General features: G+C 46.7%; 2 protein-coding genes across 14 annotated transcripts in view; one reads left to right on the top strand and one right to left on the bottom strand.

Annotated features, from left to right (window-relative positions):
* Positions 1–10,551, bottom strand: part of HCFC1 (host cell factor C1) — a 31,641-nt gene extending 21,090 nt beyond the window's left edge. For 5 of the 8 annotated variants that reach the window (XM_069108421.1, XM_069108423.1, XM_069108422.1 and 2 more), the window contains exon 1: positions 6,108–6,692. In XM_069108421.1, coding sequence (XP_068964522.1) covers positions 6,108–6,372 — 265 coding nt within the window. In that variant the 5' untranslated portion in view covers positions 6,373–6,692. Of the gene's footprint in view, positions 1–6,107; positions 6,907–7,311; positions 7,420–10,416 lie in introns of those variants that run through there. The other 3 variants (XM_069108425.1, XM_069108426.1, XM_069108427.1) reach the window with 3 other exon arrangements.
* TMEM187 (transmembrane protein 187) lies at positions 7,514–17,970 on the top strand. Of its 6 annotated transcripts, none has more exons than XM_069108434.1 (4): positions 7,514–7,691; positions 11,178–11,241; positions 13,193–13,279; positions 17,024–17,970. In XM_069108434.1, the coding sequence occupies exon 4, from the start codon at positions 17,024–17,026 to the stop codon at positions 17,822–17,824; it is 801 nt and encodes a 266-aa protein (XP_068964535.1). In that variant the 5' UTR covers positions 7,514–7,691; positions 11,178–11,241; positions 13,193–13,279; the 3' UTR covers positions 17,825–17,970. The 6 variants fall into 6 exon arrangements, with proteins under 6 accessions (XP_068964535.1, XP_068964532.1, XP_068964536.1 ...); XM_069108435.1 differs by lacking the exon at positions 7,514–7,691 and adding an exon at positions 9,607–9,698; XM_069108432.1 differs by lacking the exon at positions 7,514–7,691 and adding an exon at positions 10,357–10,456.
* Positions 17,971–19,505: the final 1,535 nt, after the last annotated feature.

Genomic DNA, 19,505 nt, shown 5'->3' with positions numbered 1-19,505 from the left:
CAATGGGATCCCTTTAAATCGGCCAGCACATCTGCTCAGCACGAGGGGAGGCAGACGGCTTCTTTTCCAGGGGTTCAGTCAGGAGACTAAGCAAATGGAAGAAAAGGGGGAAATTAAGCAGAGAGTTTTTTTTTTTGTGGCTGAGTAAAGGGCTAATCAACCCCTCCTCACAAGAGCAGAATGACTGTTCAGTGGTGACAAAACACCACAAACCACTTCCCATCCGCACGCGTGTTCACAAGTGCTTATTAGTCTGTGCGCGTGCGCACGCACACACTTTCTCATACACACATATCCTGAGGAGCCAGCCCCATCACATCCACTTATGAGGGATGATGAATAGGATCTCCCCAGACCTTGCCACCAGAAGAGCCTCCCTTACACTAAATCATGGCACCCTACTACCCAGAGTACTAATAACTCAGCAAAGTGATTGAGAACCATGGTGAAGGCCTGGAGGAGCCTTGTCAGACTCCATCACCGGTACAGGTCAGCCAAATGGCTCTGCAAGCTTACATAGCCTCCAGTTGGGGGTGGGAGGGGAAGGTTCAAAGAGCCAGGGCGAACCACAAGCCAGCTGCTCTACAAAAGGAATAACGTGCTCCATCTTTAGCCCCCAAGTCAGTGTTCAAAGGCAGAGTAAACAGACAGTGAGATTGAAGTCACTCCTCTGAGCTACATATAAACTGCTGTTTTCGGAGCATGACTGTCAGAGCTGGGGTTGGAGGGATCAAGAAGCCCATGGCCATGACCTGATTCTAGCAGCCTCACCAGGAGCTACCAAACTTGTCTCGAGGTCTCTGCTTTACCACCTGCAGTGGAGCCAAACAACTCCTTTTCTTAGGTAGGGCTACTCCCAGGTCCCCACTGGAATCCCTCTGATAGAAATGCAAATTACAACAACTCAGAGGGACCACCTCACACTTATCAGGCTAATAAAACAAAAAGTGAAAATGATAAATGCTGGGGATGTAGGAAAACTGGGACACTAATTAATGCACTGTTGGTGAAGTTGTGAACTGATCCAGTCATTCTGGAGAGCAATTTGGAAGTAGGCCCAAAGGGCTATAAAACTGTGCATACTCTGACCCAACAATATCACTGCTAGGGCTGTATCCCAAAAAGATCATAAAAGAAGAAAGGATCCATTTCTACAAAAATATTTATAGCACCTCTTTTTGTGGTGGCAAAGAATTAGAAATTGAAGGGATGCTTCAATTGGGGGATGGCTGACAAACCATGGTATGTATGACTGTATCACAATATTACTGCACTATAAGAAATGATGAGCAGGAAGATTTCAGAAAAACCTGGAAAGACTTAGATGAAATGATGCAAAATAAGCATATTTTGAGCATATTTAAGCATAATATGAGCAGGACCACAATGTACACAGTAACAGCAATACTGAAAGAAGAATTGTGAATGACATAGCTATTCTCAGCAATACAACGATCCAAGAAAATTCCAAAGGATAATGAAGCATGATATCTGCCTCCAGAGATACTGTTTGAATACAGACTGAAGTAGGCTATTTTTCACTTTCACTCTGTCTTTTGAGTATTCGTGTACAAAATTACTAATATGGAAACATTTTACACAATTGCACATGTATAACCTATAACTGATATAGGTTATATATCTCAGGAAGTGGTGAAGGAATGATTTTGGAATTCAAAACTTAAAAAAAAAATTGTTTTAACACGTAACGGGGGAAAATAAAAAAATATATTAAAAAAAATCCATCTAATAAGATTTGGAGAGGTATTCTTCCTCCCTCCCTCCTTTTCCCTAAAGAAGTTTCTGACAAGATTCAAGAAATAGAAGCATAAGAAAGAATATCTGACTGAAGTAAGAAAGGCCCCAGTTTCAAGTCTCTGTGGAAGGGCTGTCTCAGGAAGCATGCACAAACACCTCAACTTTATTTTAAAAACAGGCAGCCCCCAGGACATCACTTGAACTACTGCAAATTCATAGGGGGAGGAAACAGCTGGGTGAACATAACTCCTCCAAACCAAATAGCTTCAGTTAGACTTGTTTACACATCCCTTATTGCATGCTGGGTAACAGGTGCCCCCCCATTACATTAATTAAATAGCCTTTCTACGGCTTACATCTACATTAACATTTTCCTCATCTTCTTGGCCCTCTAGGTCCTCACGTGCGGCCCTTTGAATCCAAACTTCACAGAACAAATCTCTGTGGATTCAAAAGGCTGCACTTGAGGACCTAGAGGGTCACATGTGGCCTCAAGGTGACAGTGTCCCCTCCCCTGTCCCAGGGGATGGGCCAAGAGAGCCACAATGCTAAAGCTACCAGGCAAATTCCCACTATCTTCTGGGTAGGTGAGCCAAATAATAAATGCAGCTATAAAACAATCTACAATTAACTTGAGTCAAAGCAATTTCCCCCACCGTTGGGAGATAGAAAGAAGGTCCACTCTGTGAGGACCAAAACACCGACTTTTTGGAGCTGATCAGAATGAAGGCAGGAAGCTATAAATCATCTAGGTCTCAGAGCTACAAGGAACCTCAGGACATTTAGTTATTTAGTTCAACCCAATTCATTTGATAGATAGGGAAATGAAAGGAGGGGAGGGGGGGAAATCCGGGTGTGTACACTGCCTTCTCCCTATCACAAGGTGGATACAGTGTTTCAGGTCCTTTTTTCTAATAGCGTCCAAGCTTTCAAGGGATTCTACACAACTTTTGGGATGTTCAGCTAGGGATGGAATTTGCAACTAGGAAATAACAAAGATAAGTGGGCCAGACTGATACCAAATCCTGCGCGGTACCATGCTGCTTTCTGAAGTGTCACCCAATGCACTGAGCTAGCCAGTCCTGAACTGTACCTATTAAGTTGAAAATAGTGGTACCCCCTAAGTACCATGTGTTGAAGCACTGAACTGAAAGATTTAAGCTTGGCAGGGATCTTGAAAAATCCTACAGTTTAACCTCCCAGGTCATTTGTCAATTTTCTAATTTATACCCCAGCAAAAGTATCATCCAGCTTCTGCTCAGATACCTGCAGAGCCAAAGAATTCACTCCTTCTCACTGCTGCCTACTGATCCCTATTGGAGAAGCAGCCAAAGTAGCCAGCTCTGTCGTCTGCAGGAAACCTCTTCAAATATGTAAAATCAATGCCCATCCCAAGCAGCGGCAGTGGTGGCAGTGGCTGCAGCAGCAGCGGCGGAAATATATGCAGCTGAAAGACTACGAGCCCTAGGTTCAAATGCCACTTTGACTCTAGGACCACCGTCTGCTCCTCTGGCCTCCTAATATCTGGTTTGCACACATCAAATGGGGATCTCTATTGTACCTCTTACGCTGTGTGAAACTGCAATAAGAAGCATGAAGTACTATTATCATCTTAATCCTCCTCAAATTCTTTAGATCTGCCTTTGTGTGAAAAACATGTTGCAATTGTGTTCATTCAGTACCTCCGTTTGTCTCAGCAGGGAGACTCCCAACTATTTTGTTTCGTCTGGCTATTTTAAATAGAATTTCACTTTCTATCTCTTGCTGCTGGGCTTTGTTAGTAATCTATAGAAATGATGATGATTTATGTGGATTTATTTTATTTAATTCTTCAATTTCCTTAGGACTGGTCCTGCATGAAGTTAGTCCTTACATGAATGGGTAAATCCCTTCTCTTCTCTGGCAGTTTCCTCCTTTTTTCCAGAGAGGGTTGGATCAGATGGCCCAACATTCTATCGGGAAAGGACAATCAAACGCAAAAGCCAAAATACATTCAATACTACCGAGGGTACTCAACGATTGTGTGTGTCACTAACACACACACCTATAGGCCTTATATGCCTAGCAATAGCCTTTTTTTGTCTCCCTTTGGAACTTCCAGAGGGGCAAGGCCTGGATCTAACGTAAAACGCCCTCAAGACTCTAGACAAGTTCCCCATTTTTAGATGTTGATGAAAATGCATGACTAGCAGGAAGCCCAGAAAGGGGTGAGCCATTTGAATTTAGGTTCCCATCTGACTTTCTAGAACAGAGCATGGATGTTAGGGAGATAGCTCCAGACTTCATCTGCATAGGATTTCCAGAACTATTCATTGTTTAGAAGTCATATCTGAAGCAGGCCCGGTACTTGAAAAGTTGATTTTCTTCCTATCTCATTTTGCTCCACTATTTCCTCTAACTGCAGCTGGGTTTGTCCCCTGAAACAAAGGTCCCTTTCTCTAGGGAGTATGCAGAGATGCTGCAGATGAGGAACCAAAAACTTAAGCAATCCCCACTTGAAAGCTGAGGTTCGCAGGGGTGAATGCCTAAGTACTAACCAAAGAACTGCCCTGTAATACGGGGCAAGAAGAATGTGAACAGCAGGGGTGTACACGTATGTGAACTTTAAAATGTTATCTTATTTGACTCTACAGCTGCTCAGGAAGGTCAGCGTCACAACTGCTACTCATTTCACAGATGAAGAAAGGCTCAGAGGTTGGAGTGCTTGCCCAGGGTCATAGATCAGAAGCTAGCTATGAAACCAGGTCTTCCTAAGCCTAGAACTCTAATTACACTGCCTCTTTTGCAGTCTTGCTAGCCTAGCTCAAAACCTCTTCCTCTTAGCTACCCCTCCAACCAATGCCAGCATTTGTGGCAACGATGCCAGGCACACAGAGTAACAGAGCATTTGAGTATCTGCCAGTCAACTGTACAATGGCAGCCAAGGCAGCTGGGCATCAGAGCATCATCAGGTAGTTCAAGGAAGGAGAGGATGTCCTCAGAGCACCCCTAAAACCCAGACACAAAGATATGCCCAAACCTATCTCTTGCCAGGCCTAACCACCCATTTGTACCCTGGCACATTACAGGCTTTGTTGTTAACAAAATGAGCTTAAGGAACATAAAAGAACAGTTATTTCTAAGTTGGTTATAAAAAAAAAAAGGGGCTCAACTCATAAAGTACTCTTCCCAACAAGGGACAGCTTTCTTTGCTCTCCTTAGTTCAGCACATACCCCAACAAAACTCCACCAACTGTATTCTGCAGAGCTTAACCCTTCTCTTAATAGAGGGTTCCCACAACCTGACCCCCAACTTTGGGCTGCAGTTATCCCACATGCTAAGCAGTCCTTTCACGTAGGTGAATTCCAATTAAATCAGTCCAAGTGGCTAGAAGGACATACAAAGCTTTGAGTAAAAAGTCTAATCTAAAGATGTCAATCTCTCCTTGTTTAGGAATAAACTAGGGGCTGGAAGGATACGCTCCAGCTCTAATCTGGACACAGCAGCACTAGGAAAAAAAAAATAGATAACCACGAATTGCTCCCCCACCCCCAATGCAGAGGTACAAGGGGTCTCATGGCAGAAGTAAGTTTTCCCACAATCTGGAAAGCTATTATTTAAACCTCAAAGGGGTTCCAAAGATAGCTCTTCGGGAGTTGACTTACTGACAAGTAAATGGAGGTTCCCCGTTACAGACTTTTGCTGGTACAGTGATGGGACTCATTTTCAGGACAGATACTGAATTTTGTGGCTTTTTTTTACCATTTACCCATCAACCTGAGCTCAGCCTTTTAGAGCAACAGATCTGTTAGGAAGTGGCTATGCCCGCCAATCCTAGCAGCTGCAGCAAAGGGGTGCTCCTGCCTTTGCCTTTCCAGGTCCCTCCAGGGCTGACACCCCCAGAGCTGCACCTGCCCAATGTCACTGCACACTGCTCTCCACTCCCAGGGTCCAGTGCATGGACTGAATGGGGGGGGGGGGGTCTGTCACTACTCCATGAACAGAGAAAAAAGGGGGCGGCGACGGGAATAGCGGTAGCGCCAGCAGCAGCAGTAGCGGCAGCAGCAGCAGCGCAAGAGTTCAGAGGCGGGAAAAGCAAAGCCGCGGCTTTCCCGCCCGCGCTCACCCATGGTCCCGAGACACAGCGGTCCCGAGCCCCTTCCCGCCTCCTCCCCGCAGCCCAGGCACACTCTCACCTACAGGGGAAGGACAGGGTTAAGGCAGAGGGAGGGAGGGGGCGGGAGCGGGAGCGGGAAGGAAGCCGGGAGCTCGTCGGCAGCGGCAGAAGCCGGGCAGTCGGGCACCCCGGCCGCCCGGCCCGCCCCCGCCGCGCTGCCCCGCGTCTCCCTCGGCCCCAGGGCTCACTCACCCGTGTTATACACGTGCAACTCGTCCACGATACCCTCATTGCCGCCACCAAACACCACGATGAGCTCCTTGATGGCCACGGCGCGGTGGCCGTGGCGGGGTCGCGGCACGGGCCCCGACCAGCCCACCACGCGCTTCCAGCGCGGCTGCAGGAGCTGAGCCACGGAGCTACCGGAGGCAGCCGTAGCGGCGGCGGCTGCGGAGGAGGAGGCAGAGGCAGAGGCGGCGGAGGCGGAGGCCACCGCGGGCTGCAGACCCGAAGCCATGGCCCGGGGCAGGGGAAGGGGAGGGGAGCTCGAGTGGGACCGAGGCGGTGGAAAAGGCAGCGGTCTCTGTCCGGCAGGCGCCGCGGAGCTCGGGGCTCCGAACAGGAACGCTGGCTGCCCAGCGAAAATCGCTCACACGGCAACGGCCGCCTCTATGGAGGCCGCCATCTTACTCACCCCCCGTACTCAAGCCCGACTCCCCGTGCTCCCAACAGTCGCGACGCCCACAGCGATTGTGACGACAGCAATAGCAACAGCGACGGCGGTAGCAACAGCCTCGGCCCCCGGAGAACGCGACCGCGTCGGCTCCGAGGCCCCAGTGGCCCGGCCGGCGACTCCGCCTCACAGGCCAGTCCTGGGAGCCGCCATCTTGTGCAGCCGCGCTCTCGCCTCCCTTCCTCGGGCTGAGCCCTCCTTCGCCGGAAATGGCCGAGCCCCGGCAGCCCGCCCGCTTCCCGCCTGAGCTGCACTGGCCGCTCCGCTCCCGGGGCGGGCGCTGCAGCCGACGGGACGCGCCGAGCCCTGCTCGCGCGGGCACCTCTGACGCTCAGAGCGCGCTGCTGGGAGCCGCCATCTTGGGACGGTTCCCTTGGCCGCCGGCCCCGCGCCCGCTTCGGGCTCCCTGACGCAACCGCCTACGCTGCAGCTCTGACCTAAGCCTGAGGGCGGCCGCTGGGGCGGCCGCGAGTTCTCTATCCCCCTCTAGACCGTGTGCGCGCGGAACCTGAAGCCGCCACTCAGCACCCCCAGCCTAGCCCAGCCCAGCCCTGCAGCTCAGGCCGCCGCCACTGCCCTGGGAGCCGCCATCTTGGGACCGGCTCCTCCTTTCCCCCTGCTCTCCTCCCGGCTCAGTTTCCCCAGCAGCAAAGCAAAAGAAAGGCAACGGCAATGCCGCGTCCTCCTTCGCGAAGATCCCCTGCTCCCCTCTCTGCGCCCTACAGAGCGCTGAAGTTAAGCCCGAAGGTAGCAGCTGTACGGCACAGAAAGCGGTAGACTCGGGGCGCTCATGCCTCCTCCCTGGGAGCCGCCATCTTGAGTGGAGAAGCAACAACTAAACATGGCGACGGCGGCTGGTCGGGAGGGCGGGGCTTGGGGGACGTCACTCCCCCCGCCCTCGTTCCTCCCTCCCTGCTAGGGCCCTTAAAGAGCCCGCCAACCCTAAATCTTTAGGCGGTTCCGCTGCTGCCTTTCCGTAGCTAGCCACTCTTTAACCGGTCCTTCCCTTCAGGGCCCCTTTGGACGCGTGTCATCCTGCGGGGTTTCATGCCTCCTCCCTGGGAGCCGCCATCTTGGCCCCGCCCCTCTCCCTCATAGCGACAGTAAGTAGTCTCCTCCATCAATACTAAAAAGATGGCGATGGGAGGAGGGGGATGCTCCGTAGAGTACCCGGATGAAGACTGGGGGGGGGGGGAGTTCAACAAAAAACCTCGCCCCGAGCAGTCAGCTTACGAAATGTGCTAAAAAAAACAAAAAACAAAACAAAACACTGGGCGTTGAGGAAGCGACTTGGAAACAGGAGGGGTCAGGGTTAGTTCGGTGCCAAACGCAATGCGAATTTGGAGTCATGCCTTGGAGCTGGAAGCTGCCATACTTTTTTTTTTTCCGCCCCTCAAAACAAACATGGCGGCGATGGAAATACCCGGATGAGGGTGGTCAAGTTTGTGGGAAGGAAAGCGGGCGTGATGTGGGTTGATTTGAAAACAAACATGGCTGCGCTGGTGTAAGTGCCAGGATGTGGCATCCCTAGCTGCCGTTGCCAAGGCTGCTCAAGATGGAGCCGGGTGTGCGACTGAGAAATACGTGTTACCACCCTCCGCTTGGGGGGCCTTCGTTACTCCATGCCCGAATTCAGAGGCGGGGGCGGGCGGGGCCGAAGAAATGTGCTGCCATTTGACATGAATGCAACCCCGATTGCCTGGGAGCCGCCATTTTAGCTTTTCAAAACAAAGATGGCGGCTAGCTGCCCATGTGGAGCGCCTGAGCTCCACTGCGGCTGAAGATGGCCGAGGCGGACGCCACGCCGCCCGTCCTTGCGCCTGATTTCGGCGACAGAGCTCGTCCCCCCAAGCGGAGGACCTGGCGGAGGCCGGAAGGGCGGCCGGCTTATTGGCTACTTCTCATGCCTCTTACCAGGGAGCCGCCATTTTGGCCACTCCCTAGGTCCAGCCTCCCCCCCTCCCCGTTTCCGCCTTCCTTAGTTGCCAACAAAGATTGGGGCTGCCGAAGGGTGCGCAACCGTTACTCCTCCCTTCCCGCCACGCCTTGGGAACCCTGGATTTCCCCTTTTAGGGAAGAAAATGGTGCTCCCGGAGCCCCGTCCATTCTCTGCTTCCCCCCCCCCCCCCGAGCCCACCGGCCATTTTACTGCGAGTCCCAGTGAACGTCAGGGCCACTTTATTTCTATACAAAGTCATTAGAAAGACGGAGGACAGTGTTGTGGAGAAGGCAGCAACCTGCACTAGCTGGATTCCTTCACACTAGCACATGGGGGAGGGGGGGAGGGGCGGGGGCAGTAAGTGGCTAGCCGCCATCTTCTCTTAACTCGTTTCCCTTCCCCGGAACAAAAATGGCGGCGCGGGCCCCGGATGTTGGCGAATGGGGAGGGGCACAGAGGGAATAGGCTGCACCCCGGATCCCGGGCTACTGCAGGTCCGTTGGGCTGCTCCCTCTCCTTCATGAGCTGGGGAGTGGGGGTGTGGATGCATTCCCAGGAATTTCTCCTCATAAGTCCTCAGCAAATCCCCGTTCTCCTTCAGCCACAGCCGCCATTTTCTCTTCTCCTAGCAACAACCCTTCCTCCCCGCCAACTTTGCCTAGCAACCATGTTTCTCCCCCAACTTGGGTTCTGCGCGTGCGCGTATGGTGCCCTCGAAACGTAACAATTTTCGAATTCCAGCGCCAGATAATTGCTCCGCTGCCCTCCCCGAGACCTGTCCTCCCCTTTGATGGGTGTGTAAAAGTTAAAGGAAAGGGAAGGAGGACCAGAGGGGCTACGTTGGTCGCCCCCCTCTTCCTCCTCCTCCCCCCACTCCCTGGGACTGAGGTGAACTGCCCTCCTCCCGGCCTAACCCTTGTCCCTTCGCTAAGCCAAGTCCTCGGGAGTAAAGGCTTGAAAAACCACGGCCCTATCCTCTTTAGCAGCAGCCTGCTAAGCGACTGACGTAATCCCCCCCTACCCCCAGAACTGAAGCCCGTCCAGGGATCTAGGAAAGCCCCACCCCTGACCTAAGCCCCGCCACTTTGCCTGGTGCCCGCCAACTGACTGAGGTAGTGGCCTCGTCCTTCGCTAAACTGTGGGGTTTGAAGTAGCTCTCCCGCCCACTGACGTAAGCCCCCTTATGGAGCCGCCCCCTCCTCGTCCTGCTAACAAGCTCCGGTGCCCTGATCCCGCCTGGGGCACACCCCACCCCCACCCCGGCGTGCGGTCCCCTGGGCCTGGGACAAAAGTGGTTGTGAACCGGCCTGTGGGGACCACCGGAGGCTCCGCAGACGCCGGGGGAGGGGCGGGGTAGTTCCCTGACTGGGCAAAGGTTTGGGAAAAGCCTTGACTGCCAGCCAGTAGGGAGGCGAGGTCTTTTGAGCCCTGAAGTAAATGGTCAGTAAATCTTGCCTTAGAAAAGACCATTTTGACTGCTGGGCGAAGAATGGATCAAAGATTAAAAAGGCTGAGAAAGTCGTTCGGAGACCCCAGGGGTCCGTGAGAGAAGCGGACGAGTCTGGGCTAGGGCTGTGGGAGTGAGGCCGGTTAGAATAAATTTGAATAAGGTTTTGGAGACAGGATGCACCGGTGGAGAGCACCTAGGAGGCGGGAGGCTACTTCCACAGAAGCCACATGGCTCGCAAATAGGCACTTATTTGATTTCTGGTTGGTGCTGGATCTGAATCCACCATCCAGTAATGCAGGCTCTATGGCCTATGCCCCCTAAACCTGCCATAACCAACAGTTGTCAAGTCAGAACTTTTCTCTTTTCTCTTTGCATCTAGGGTCCTAGGGTACCCCATTTGATTACTTCAGCATCAAAGGAAGCAAAAAAGACTACATACCTGGCCGAGTTCAGCTCTCAGCTGTTATCTTTACCAGCAGGCAAGCTTGGGTTTGGAGAGTTAACAGCTGGGGGTCTTCAGGGACTGCTTGGTGTTATCCTTACGGTTCCTCCCACCCCTTTCAATTCTAGGACTTCAGGTTTCATTTCATTTGTCCCAGGAGCCTGATTTGGTCCTCACCTCTAAGGCCATCCTCATGTTGTATGATGTTTATAGATAGTTCTAGGGACAGTACGTTTAGTTAGAACTAGTTCTTCAGGGTGAGGTCCCTTCATCCGCTTAAGTGCTTCTGGGAAGTTAGAAAACAGAGGAGCTGGTAATCCAGGAATAATGACATATATCTAGGCATAGAAAACTACAGGAAGGGGTGTGTGGAGATAGCATGAAATCCAAGAACCTGAAATAAAGGGACATTCCAGCAGGAGTGATAGGTCTTTACTGGGGACCCTGGGATAATTTCACTGAAGAAAATTGGAGGGAACTTCTTTCAGATAGTTTGATGCTCAACTGAACCAGATCACCAAAGGAAGGCTCATTCAAACCCTAGTGAAGAATTGAAAGTGTCCAGCGGGGAATAGGATGAAGAAAGGCAGTGCAGAAATGGAAAATAGGGCATTTGTACTGAATATGTTGAGGAAGAAAGTCTAATAAAAGATGGCTTCAACTGGTTCTCAGATTCCCCATGTTTAAAAAAAAATCAACTAATAACACAGTAGAAATTTGATTTACTGGAATCTTTAATGAAAATTTTTTTCTTTTAGGAAAAAAGAGGCAACAGACAAGAAAACCATCTTTCTTCAGGGATTTAAGAGACTAACTTATAGGGTCAGTACATGCCCAGCCCAATTTTCTTCATCCTCTATAGTTTCTGTGGCAATCATTGATGATGACAGTAATGATTAAAACCCTGCAAAATCTTTAATCTTAGAACAAAATGTTCAAGATATGTTATCACTAAAACATGACGGTAGATAGTAATTTGTAAAACGTTTCAACTTTAGTTGAAGCCAGAATGGTTTCTACACAGATTTTCTTGTGTATTCAACTCCATTCTCTTCTAGCTCTGGAAGACAGTAAAAGGTTAAGTGACTTGTCTAGGGTCCCAGAGGTGGAACTGGGATGCATTTCCCCACTCCCACCCCCACCCCCTCCAGGGCCAGCTTTCTATTCACTAATCTTTGGCTTCCTTTCATAATAATAAAATAGCTCAAAGGGAAAGCAGGATGCAAAAATTTAGAGATTCCACCCCAAATGTTCACACATTTGTGCCTGACCTGTGATAGAGCATTTCAAGCTCACACTGGTCTGATCAGCCACACTTGGACACGCTGAAACTCAACTCTAACATAGTGATTGCATTTCTGTCTTTGAAAACTAAAACAACAACCAACCAATACATAATAATGATAAAAACTAGCATATAGGGGGCAGCTAGGTGGTACAGTGAATAGAGCACTGGCCCTGGAGTCAGGAGGACCTAAGTTCAAATCCTGCCTCAGACATTTAACACAAAAACTACCAGTATGACCTTGGGCAAGTCACTTAACCCCAATTGCCCTACCTTCCCCTCTCCAAAAAAATTTTTTTTTAAATCAAAATGTATATAGTACTTGAACTTTTACAAAATATTTTCTATTCATTCATCTCATTTGATCTTTACAATCCCACAATGTGGGTACTATGAATACCTACATTTTTATTGATGAAGAAAGCATCCCAATTTGGTCTTTCCTGAATCCCAATCCAGCGCCTTCCATTCTACCATGCTACTGCTTATGAGTAATAACTCATTCATTCAGTTCACCATGACAGCTTTTTATTCAGTACCTACATAAAGAAAGCTCTTTCATGAAGTGTTTTAAAGTATATAAAAATGAGTAAGACAGGATCCTTGCCCTCAGGGAGTTTATGGGGGGAGGAGCAAATACACAAATAGTTATAGCTCAAAGTAGAATACACAAGTACCTAAGAAACATAAGCAACAGGATTCAGAAGGAAAAGCCCTGGTAGAACTCTTTCATGCCTGGCAATCCTAGGTAGTCCCCTGAATGATAAATCACTTTCCTGGATAACTAAAGCCAATTCCTTTTTTTGTTGCTGTTCTTTGTTTAACTTTTTATTAATATCTTTTTCTTTTACATCGCCAATATTTCCCACTGTATCCTTCCCATACGGCCGTTCCTTGTAAGAAAGAATAAAAAGGAGGGGAAAGATGTTTAACAAAACTAACCACCAAAAAACCCCCCAAAAAACTAACCAACACATTGAACAACTCATGCCCAATTCTGTACCCTTAGCCTTCCATCTTTGCAAAGAAGGGGATGAGTGGCCTCTTCATTTCTCTTTTGAGGAGAATATAAATTTACTCCTTTGAAGCTTTAATAAGCTTCAAATTTTTTAATTTTTATTTTGAAATTTTTTAAATTTTTTTATTGAAGCCATTTGGAACAGAAATATTTTTGAAATATGACATACTTAAAATACGGTCAGTCCCTGGCTTATAAAAAGTTGTGTTTGGAAAGTTTGTAAGTAAGTTATTTAGAACTTGAAAGACATTTCAACAAAAGAATATAAGGTTCCCATAACAGTCTCTGTAATAATATACTTGAAAAATAGTATTGTACTACTACTAATAATTAGACCCTAACTACAACGAGTAAGAATGTTTCTGTGGCAAAATATCTTCAGAATCCCAGCCTTGGGGGGGGGGGGGAGGAGGTTCCAGTTGCATATTTCAGAGGCCTCCTCTCCCCAGCTCATGGAGCTCTGACTGCAGGTCCACAGCTATCCTGGGTAGGGTGAACTCCTCCAACTCGAACAGCCCTTGGGTGATGCACAGGAGCTCCAGGGGACCAAGAGGAAGGTAAATAGCTCTGGGGGCAGTGGGAACTCTAGAGGGCCACTTGACCTTTCATTTCTTTCTCTCCCTCCCCCTTCCCACCAGTTTCTCTCAGGCTCCACCCTAGCACTTGAGCTTTCCAATCAGGTTTCTCTCCTGTGGTGGCTCGGTCCTTACAGGACAGAGTGTATCTTCACAAATGGCCCTTTTAAGATTTTGTAAAGTATTTTACAGCTGTTGTTCAGTGGTTTAAGTCGTATCTGACTCTTCATGACCCCATTTGAGGTTTTCTTGGTAAAAATATGGGAGTGGTTTGCCGTTTCCTTCTCCAACTCATTTTACAGATGGGGAAACTGTGGCAAACGGGGTGAAGTGACTTGCCCAGGGTTGCTCAGCTAGTAAATGCCTGAGGACAGATTTGAACTCCCATCTTCCTGACTCCAGGTCAGACATTCTATCCACTGAGGCACCTAGCTGCCAATTTTACTGCTAGCCAAAATAAGAACCATAATTCTGAACCATCATGTCACAGGCTGTTAGAGCTGAGAGGGACCCTAGAGGGGATATACCCCAACATCTGATTTTAAAGATGAGGAAACTATACCCAAAAAAGTATTTTACCGGACTAGAAAAAAAATAACAAAATTCATTTGGAAGAACAAAAAGTCAAGAATATCAAAAGAGCTAATGGGAAAAAAATGTAAAAGAAGGAGGTACCAGATCTTAAACTATACTATAAGGTAGTCATTATCAAAACTATCTGGTGCCAGCTTACAAAGATAGATCAGTGGAACAGAGTAGATATACAATCCACAGCAGCAGATAAATATAGTAACCTGTGTTTGACCAGTGTAAAGACTTAAGTTTGGGGGATAAGAATTCATTACTTGGTAAAAATTGTTGGGAAAGCTGGAAAGCAGTCTGGCAGAACTTGGGCATAGACTAATATCTTCAATTTGCCAAGATAAGGTCAATATGAATACATGACCTAGATATTACGAGAGATATTACAAGAAAATTTGAAGAACATGGAACATATTACCTATCAGACTTATGGATAGGTGAACAATTAATGAACAAACAAGAGATAATGTTGTGAGATGTAAAATGTAAAAAGATTTTGTGCAAATAAATTTCCCCAAGATCAGAAGGAAAGCAGAAAACTGGGGAAAACATTTGTTTACAGTTTCTCAGATAAAGGTCTTATATATCAAATATGTAAAGAACTTTTATCAGATCTAAAAAATATGAGTCATAGCAAATTGTATATAATGGATCTGCAATTTCAGGTGCAATCCTGTTTTTCTATCCCACTTTGATATGAAAAGGCTTGTTTTATTTCTTAAGTTCAGAATAAAATAAATAAATTTTTAAAAATCTATTATAAAAAAATGATGAGGAAAGTGAGACCCAGAAAGGCCAAGTGACTTGCTCCAAATGCCACAGCTAGTTGGTGGCAGAACTATGATGAGAAGCCAAGTCTCCTGACTTCTAAGGTTGGGCCCTTTTCTGCTGCTATTGTTAGATATCAGTGTATAACAGCAGTAGCTACAGGGCTTGCAGGAGGTTAGGGTTTTGGACTTATTTTGGGAAATGTTCAGTTTCTTCCCTCCTTGTCAGCTGCAAGTCTACCCAGTTTTCACTCCGTCCATTAGACAGTTTATTAACCCTAATTCCAAGGGACTTTCCTTTGAGTATAGTGCATTAGATTTCTTGTTTGGATTTTGTGACATTGTTTTGGCTGAGCAGAGGCCATTTGTACAATATTCTGTATGCTCATAGTTGCTGGATAATTGGTCTCTGAATAAGCAAAGTAATTCGTTTGTAAGAAATGCCATCTTTACCCATGATGCTTCAGCAGAGCCCTGGGATCAGAACTTGAACCTTTTTGTATTGCAGTCCTGGCAATCTTCCAGAGATGATTCCAACAAATATTTTCATTTCCAACAACAAATTACCTGTCCTTTTCCTGGCCCAAGTCACTTCCATATTAAGGAATTTCTGATGTTACCTTTTAGGATTTTTGTCCAGAAAAGATAGGCTTATGTTTCCTGTTCTGTTCTCCAGTGACAATACCGAAACTATTTATAGCCTGGAAAGGGGGGGGGGAACCCAGCCAGTTGGCATAAAGCAAACTTGAGCATTTCTTGCTTTGCTTTTGTGCCTAATATACTTGAGAAGCCAGGATAAAGGCTTCCTAGGCTCCTAGCTGTCAGATATGTCGATATTTGCTTTGTAGAACGTTAGGAGACGGAGGCACACACAGACCTTTTCGTTCATTAGGCAGCCTAACTTGATATTTATTTTGTTCTGTTTTATATACTTTGGCTGCATGTACATTGAAGTCTAAGCTCCTCTCACATGGTCTGGTGGCTGCTTTTACGTACAGGAAACTGCTTAAGCAACCAGCTCTCCTGAGAGACGTCATGCCTTTGCCTCAGCCTCCGAAGGAGTAATCTAAATTTCAGAAATACATCAGAGGATTTGACTTTGGGGAGCAATTCCTAGGTGGGATTCACTTGCTTAGGGAGATTGCCACCTCCCCCCCCCAAGAATCTCTTTCCATCATGCCCTCAGTGCCTGAATTTTTTTTCTCTTGTTTTTTTTTTTTTGCCTGAAATTCTACTGACCAGATATTCAGTTGGGTTAAAAAAAAATCCTTCAAAAAAACCCCTGATCACTCTAGTAAGATAAATGAGGTGATATATTCACATTGAGGAAATGGAAATGTCGATGGGGGATGGGGAAGGAAGATCAGTGATCTTGAAGTTTAGAGTCATTTGTGAAGGGAAGTTGGTCTGAATGGGATGCTGTAACATTGGACTTAGGATGTTAGGATAGCATTGGATAGCCATTTGAGGAGAGAGGGTACCAGGGGTACAAATATTTCAAAATTTTCACTATGGTTAGTCCTGATCAGAAAAGGAGGAGAAAAACACCTTCCTCCAAGGACCCAGAATTTAGGCTACTACTGTCATTCAACTGCATTATGGGTTAATAAGCTGTTGTGGGCTGCCCTGGGAGCTTTACCACTATTGGTAATGTTTCTATGAGAAAAGGAATTCCAAGTTTATACAACATAAAAAATATAACTGGCTTGTAAATGAGGCATGTTTGAAGGAAGAGACTTGAAGAGACCACAAGTCTGGACTTTCCTGGTTTTTTTCTTGCCTCAAACATCAGTGATACATACTTATATGTATATATCTGTCCACATATCGATCTGTCTAAGTTTCGCAATAGAACAAATAACTAGAAAAGTTTAAAGTCTTCCATAGACAGGAAAATAAGAGCATGAGCTTGATGGAGGCAAAAAAGAAAGGGCGACATTTTAGCTGTCATAGGAAAGCACCTGGTAAAGCTTCTAAGATCGTAACTACGAGGTATCCTGAGAGGAAAAAAGAAAACAAATGAAACCTAAATGTTTTGTGGAGGTTTAGTTTCACTTTTGATTTTTTTCTTTTGGTTATGAACAAGTGAGGGCTTACTGAGGCCCCGTGTGCACCCACACTGGCTCCTGTTTTGATAATCTAAACTTTAAGTAGTAGCCTGAAAAAGAGGAGGAAGTTTTCTCTCTTGGTACCAACCAGCTCCACAGCTTCTGTCCATGAGAAAACTCAGAAGGCTCAGTTTATTAAAGCCTTTTTTCCTGCAGATTTAATTGCAGGGGTAACATTTTATAACAGACCTTTGACCTTAATTCAGAAAGAATCACGAAAGGTTTCGATTTGACTCTGTAATCAGTATTTGCACTTATTGTTGTTACAGATGAAGCCAGACAGTCACCGAGCCTCGATCCACGTGCTTCTTACAGCGTGCTTCTGCATTGCCACTGTTTACACCGGGCTGTTTGATAATGTCTTCACTGAAGTTGGCTATGAATATTATGCAGAGGTTCCCATACAATCTTTTCCTACCTTTCTAGCTATGCCTTTCAATTCTGTCGTTAATCTGGGTTACCTACTGTTGGGATGCTATTGGCTGCTGAAAAATAAGAAAGTCACGGGAAATGATGAAGATGTGAGACAGGCCAGTTACCTGAAAGATGTCTTTGCGAGCATGGCCCTGCTATATGGTCTTGTTCAATGGGTACGTATCTGGACCCAGACTCACTACTCTGCTGTTTTGGACCAGTGGTTTACCTTGCCCATTTTTGCTTGGTCAGTGGTCTGGGGCTGCTACGTAGAGGATGGTTGGCAGCCCTGGTTGTTCCTTTGTATTGAGTGTATATCCCTAGCCAGTTATGGCCTTACCCTGTTCTTCCATTCTGGGTATGACATAACCCTAGCATTCCACATTCTTGCTTCTTTGTGGAGTGCCATCCATATACACGGGGAATATGGGGATTTTGTCTCTGCCACATATATCATCTTTGCTTTGATTTTTTGCATGGGCTTTATTATCCTCAAGTTGGCTGACCACTGGCTTGCTCAATGGTGTTTCTTTAAGGAGCTCACTGGGCACTTTTGGTCTAAAATTTGCGACATCATGCAGTTCCACTGTGCATTCTTGTTCTTGACCCACTTCGATAGTCGCCAAACATGCATTGCTGAGGAAAAGAATTTCTGAGTGAACTGAAAAAGCTTCGAAACTGTTCCAGCCAGGTATATACACCCACTCCGTGTTTACGCTCAGTTCACTCTCTGTTTTTCTTGTTTCTCTTGTCCATGTTTTTCATGGCCATTAAAAGAAAATTTGTTTATTAAAAAAAAAAATGAAGACTCTCCCTTAACACAGACAACACCAAGATGACACTTGGACCTTCTTGACCTACACTATTATCTCATTTCCTAAGTGAATAACAAAACAGCATCACTAGATTTTCACATTTATTGGAAATATACAAATATCTACCTCTATGAGAAATTTATAGACGCATGTATAGTTCATGCAAATCTGTTCAACTCAACAAACATTTCTTAAGGGCCAATTATGTGCAGGACACTACTTTTAGATATTAAAGCTCAGGAAGCTTTGTGAGTATTAAGATGTAGGTGGGTTCTTAGTCCATCTTGTTACATACCTTCCTTGAAAACTATCCATGAATTAGGAAGGGCAAGAATTATGCATTCTTTAATCTACCTCTCACAGGAGGTACTGGACACACTGTAGGGACCCAGTAACTGCTACAGAGACGAATGAGTAAACAAAAGTTCAATCAACAGCATAGGGCAGCAAAATTGGAGGCAGAGGTGAGAGTAGAAACGTGTGGGAGGAGAGACAGAGCAGGTAGTTGTGGTTTGAGATTTTTTGGATGGGATGTTTAACAATTTCCAGTTGCCCAGAACTAGAAATTCTGTCCACTTGAGTGCAGAAGTACGTGGCAGATGCTAAATACATTTCTGAAATTGTTCAGCTGATTCAGTCATGTCTGGCTCTCTGTGACCCTGTGGACCGTATTGTCCATGGGCTTTTCCTGGCAAAGATACTGGAGTGGTTTGCCATTTCCTTCTCCAGTGGATTAGGGCAAACAGGATTAAATGGTTTTCCCAGAGTCATCTAGCTAGTAAGTGTCTGAGGCTGGATTTGAACTAGCATCTTCCTGACTCCAGGGCTGGCCCTCTATCTGCTGAATCCACCTGGCTGCCTCCTATATTTCTGAAGTAGGCTTTAGATGAGGGAGACATTTTAGTATCACCCTTCCACTGCATAGATGAATGGTCTCCAAGCTTTTTTGAGCAGGCACCCCCAAGGATGTCTCTTCTTATAAACCATATTCCTGTACTACTGTACAAATAATTATGTATATTATGAAACAGAGGCTTTAAAGGGATGAGATGAATAATAGTTAATCCTCAAGTCAGTACAGAGCCACTGGAGTTCAAATAAGTAGGTTGACACATTCAGAACCTTACTTTAGGAAAAATCACTTTGGTGGAGGTTGGATTGTAGTGGGGAGAGATTTGAGGCAAGGAGACCAATCAGAAGGCTGCTGTAATGGACCAGGTGAGAGGTGATGAGTGTGACTGAGAAGAGGTCATGGATGCAAGAGATGTGGAAGCAGAAAGGACAAGATTTGGAAACTGGATGAGTGGGGTGGGACAGAGGGAGCGAGGACAAGACTGAGCTTGTGATTCTGGGTGACCGAAGGATCGTGGCGCCCTGGGCAATACTAGGGTAATTTGGGAGAGGGCTGTGTTTGAGGGGAAAGATAGTGTAATAAGATAGAGGATCTGTGGCACCCCTTCCATGCCTGCTAACCCCAAATGAAAAGGGGTGGGGAGGTGTTGAGAGGGCGGGCCTCTTACCT

The sequence above is a fragment of the Petaurus breviceps genome, unplaced genomic scaffold (assembly GCF_028583685.1).
Source record: "Petaurus breviceps papuanus isolate PSGF00001 unplaced genomic scaffold, PetGlider_PUasm1.0 90386, whole genome shotgun sequence".
Taxonomy (NCBI): Eukaryota; Metazoa; Chordata; class Mammalia; order Diprotodontia; family Petauridae; genus Petaurus; species Petaurus breviceps.
This window is presented reverse-complemented; position numbering and strand designations above follow the sequence as displayed.

Bases quoted from the DNA above. Each gene is read 5' to 3' on its own strand.
- TMEM187 (XM_069108434.1), top strand. From the start codon at position 17,024: ATGAAGCCAGACAGTCACCGAGCCTCGATCCACGTGCTTCTTACAGCG.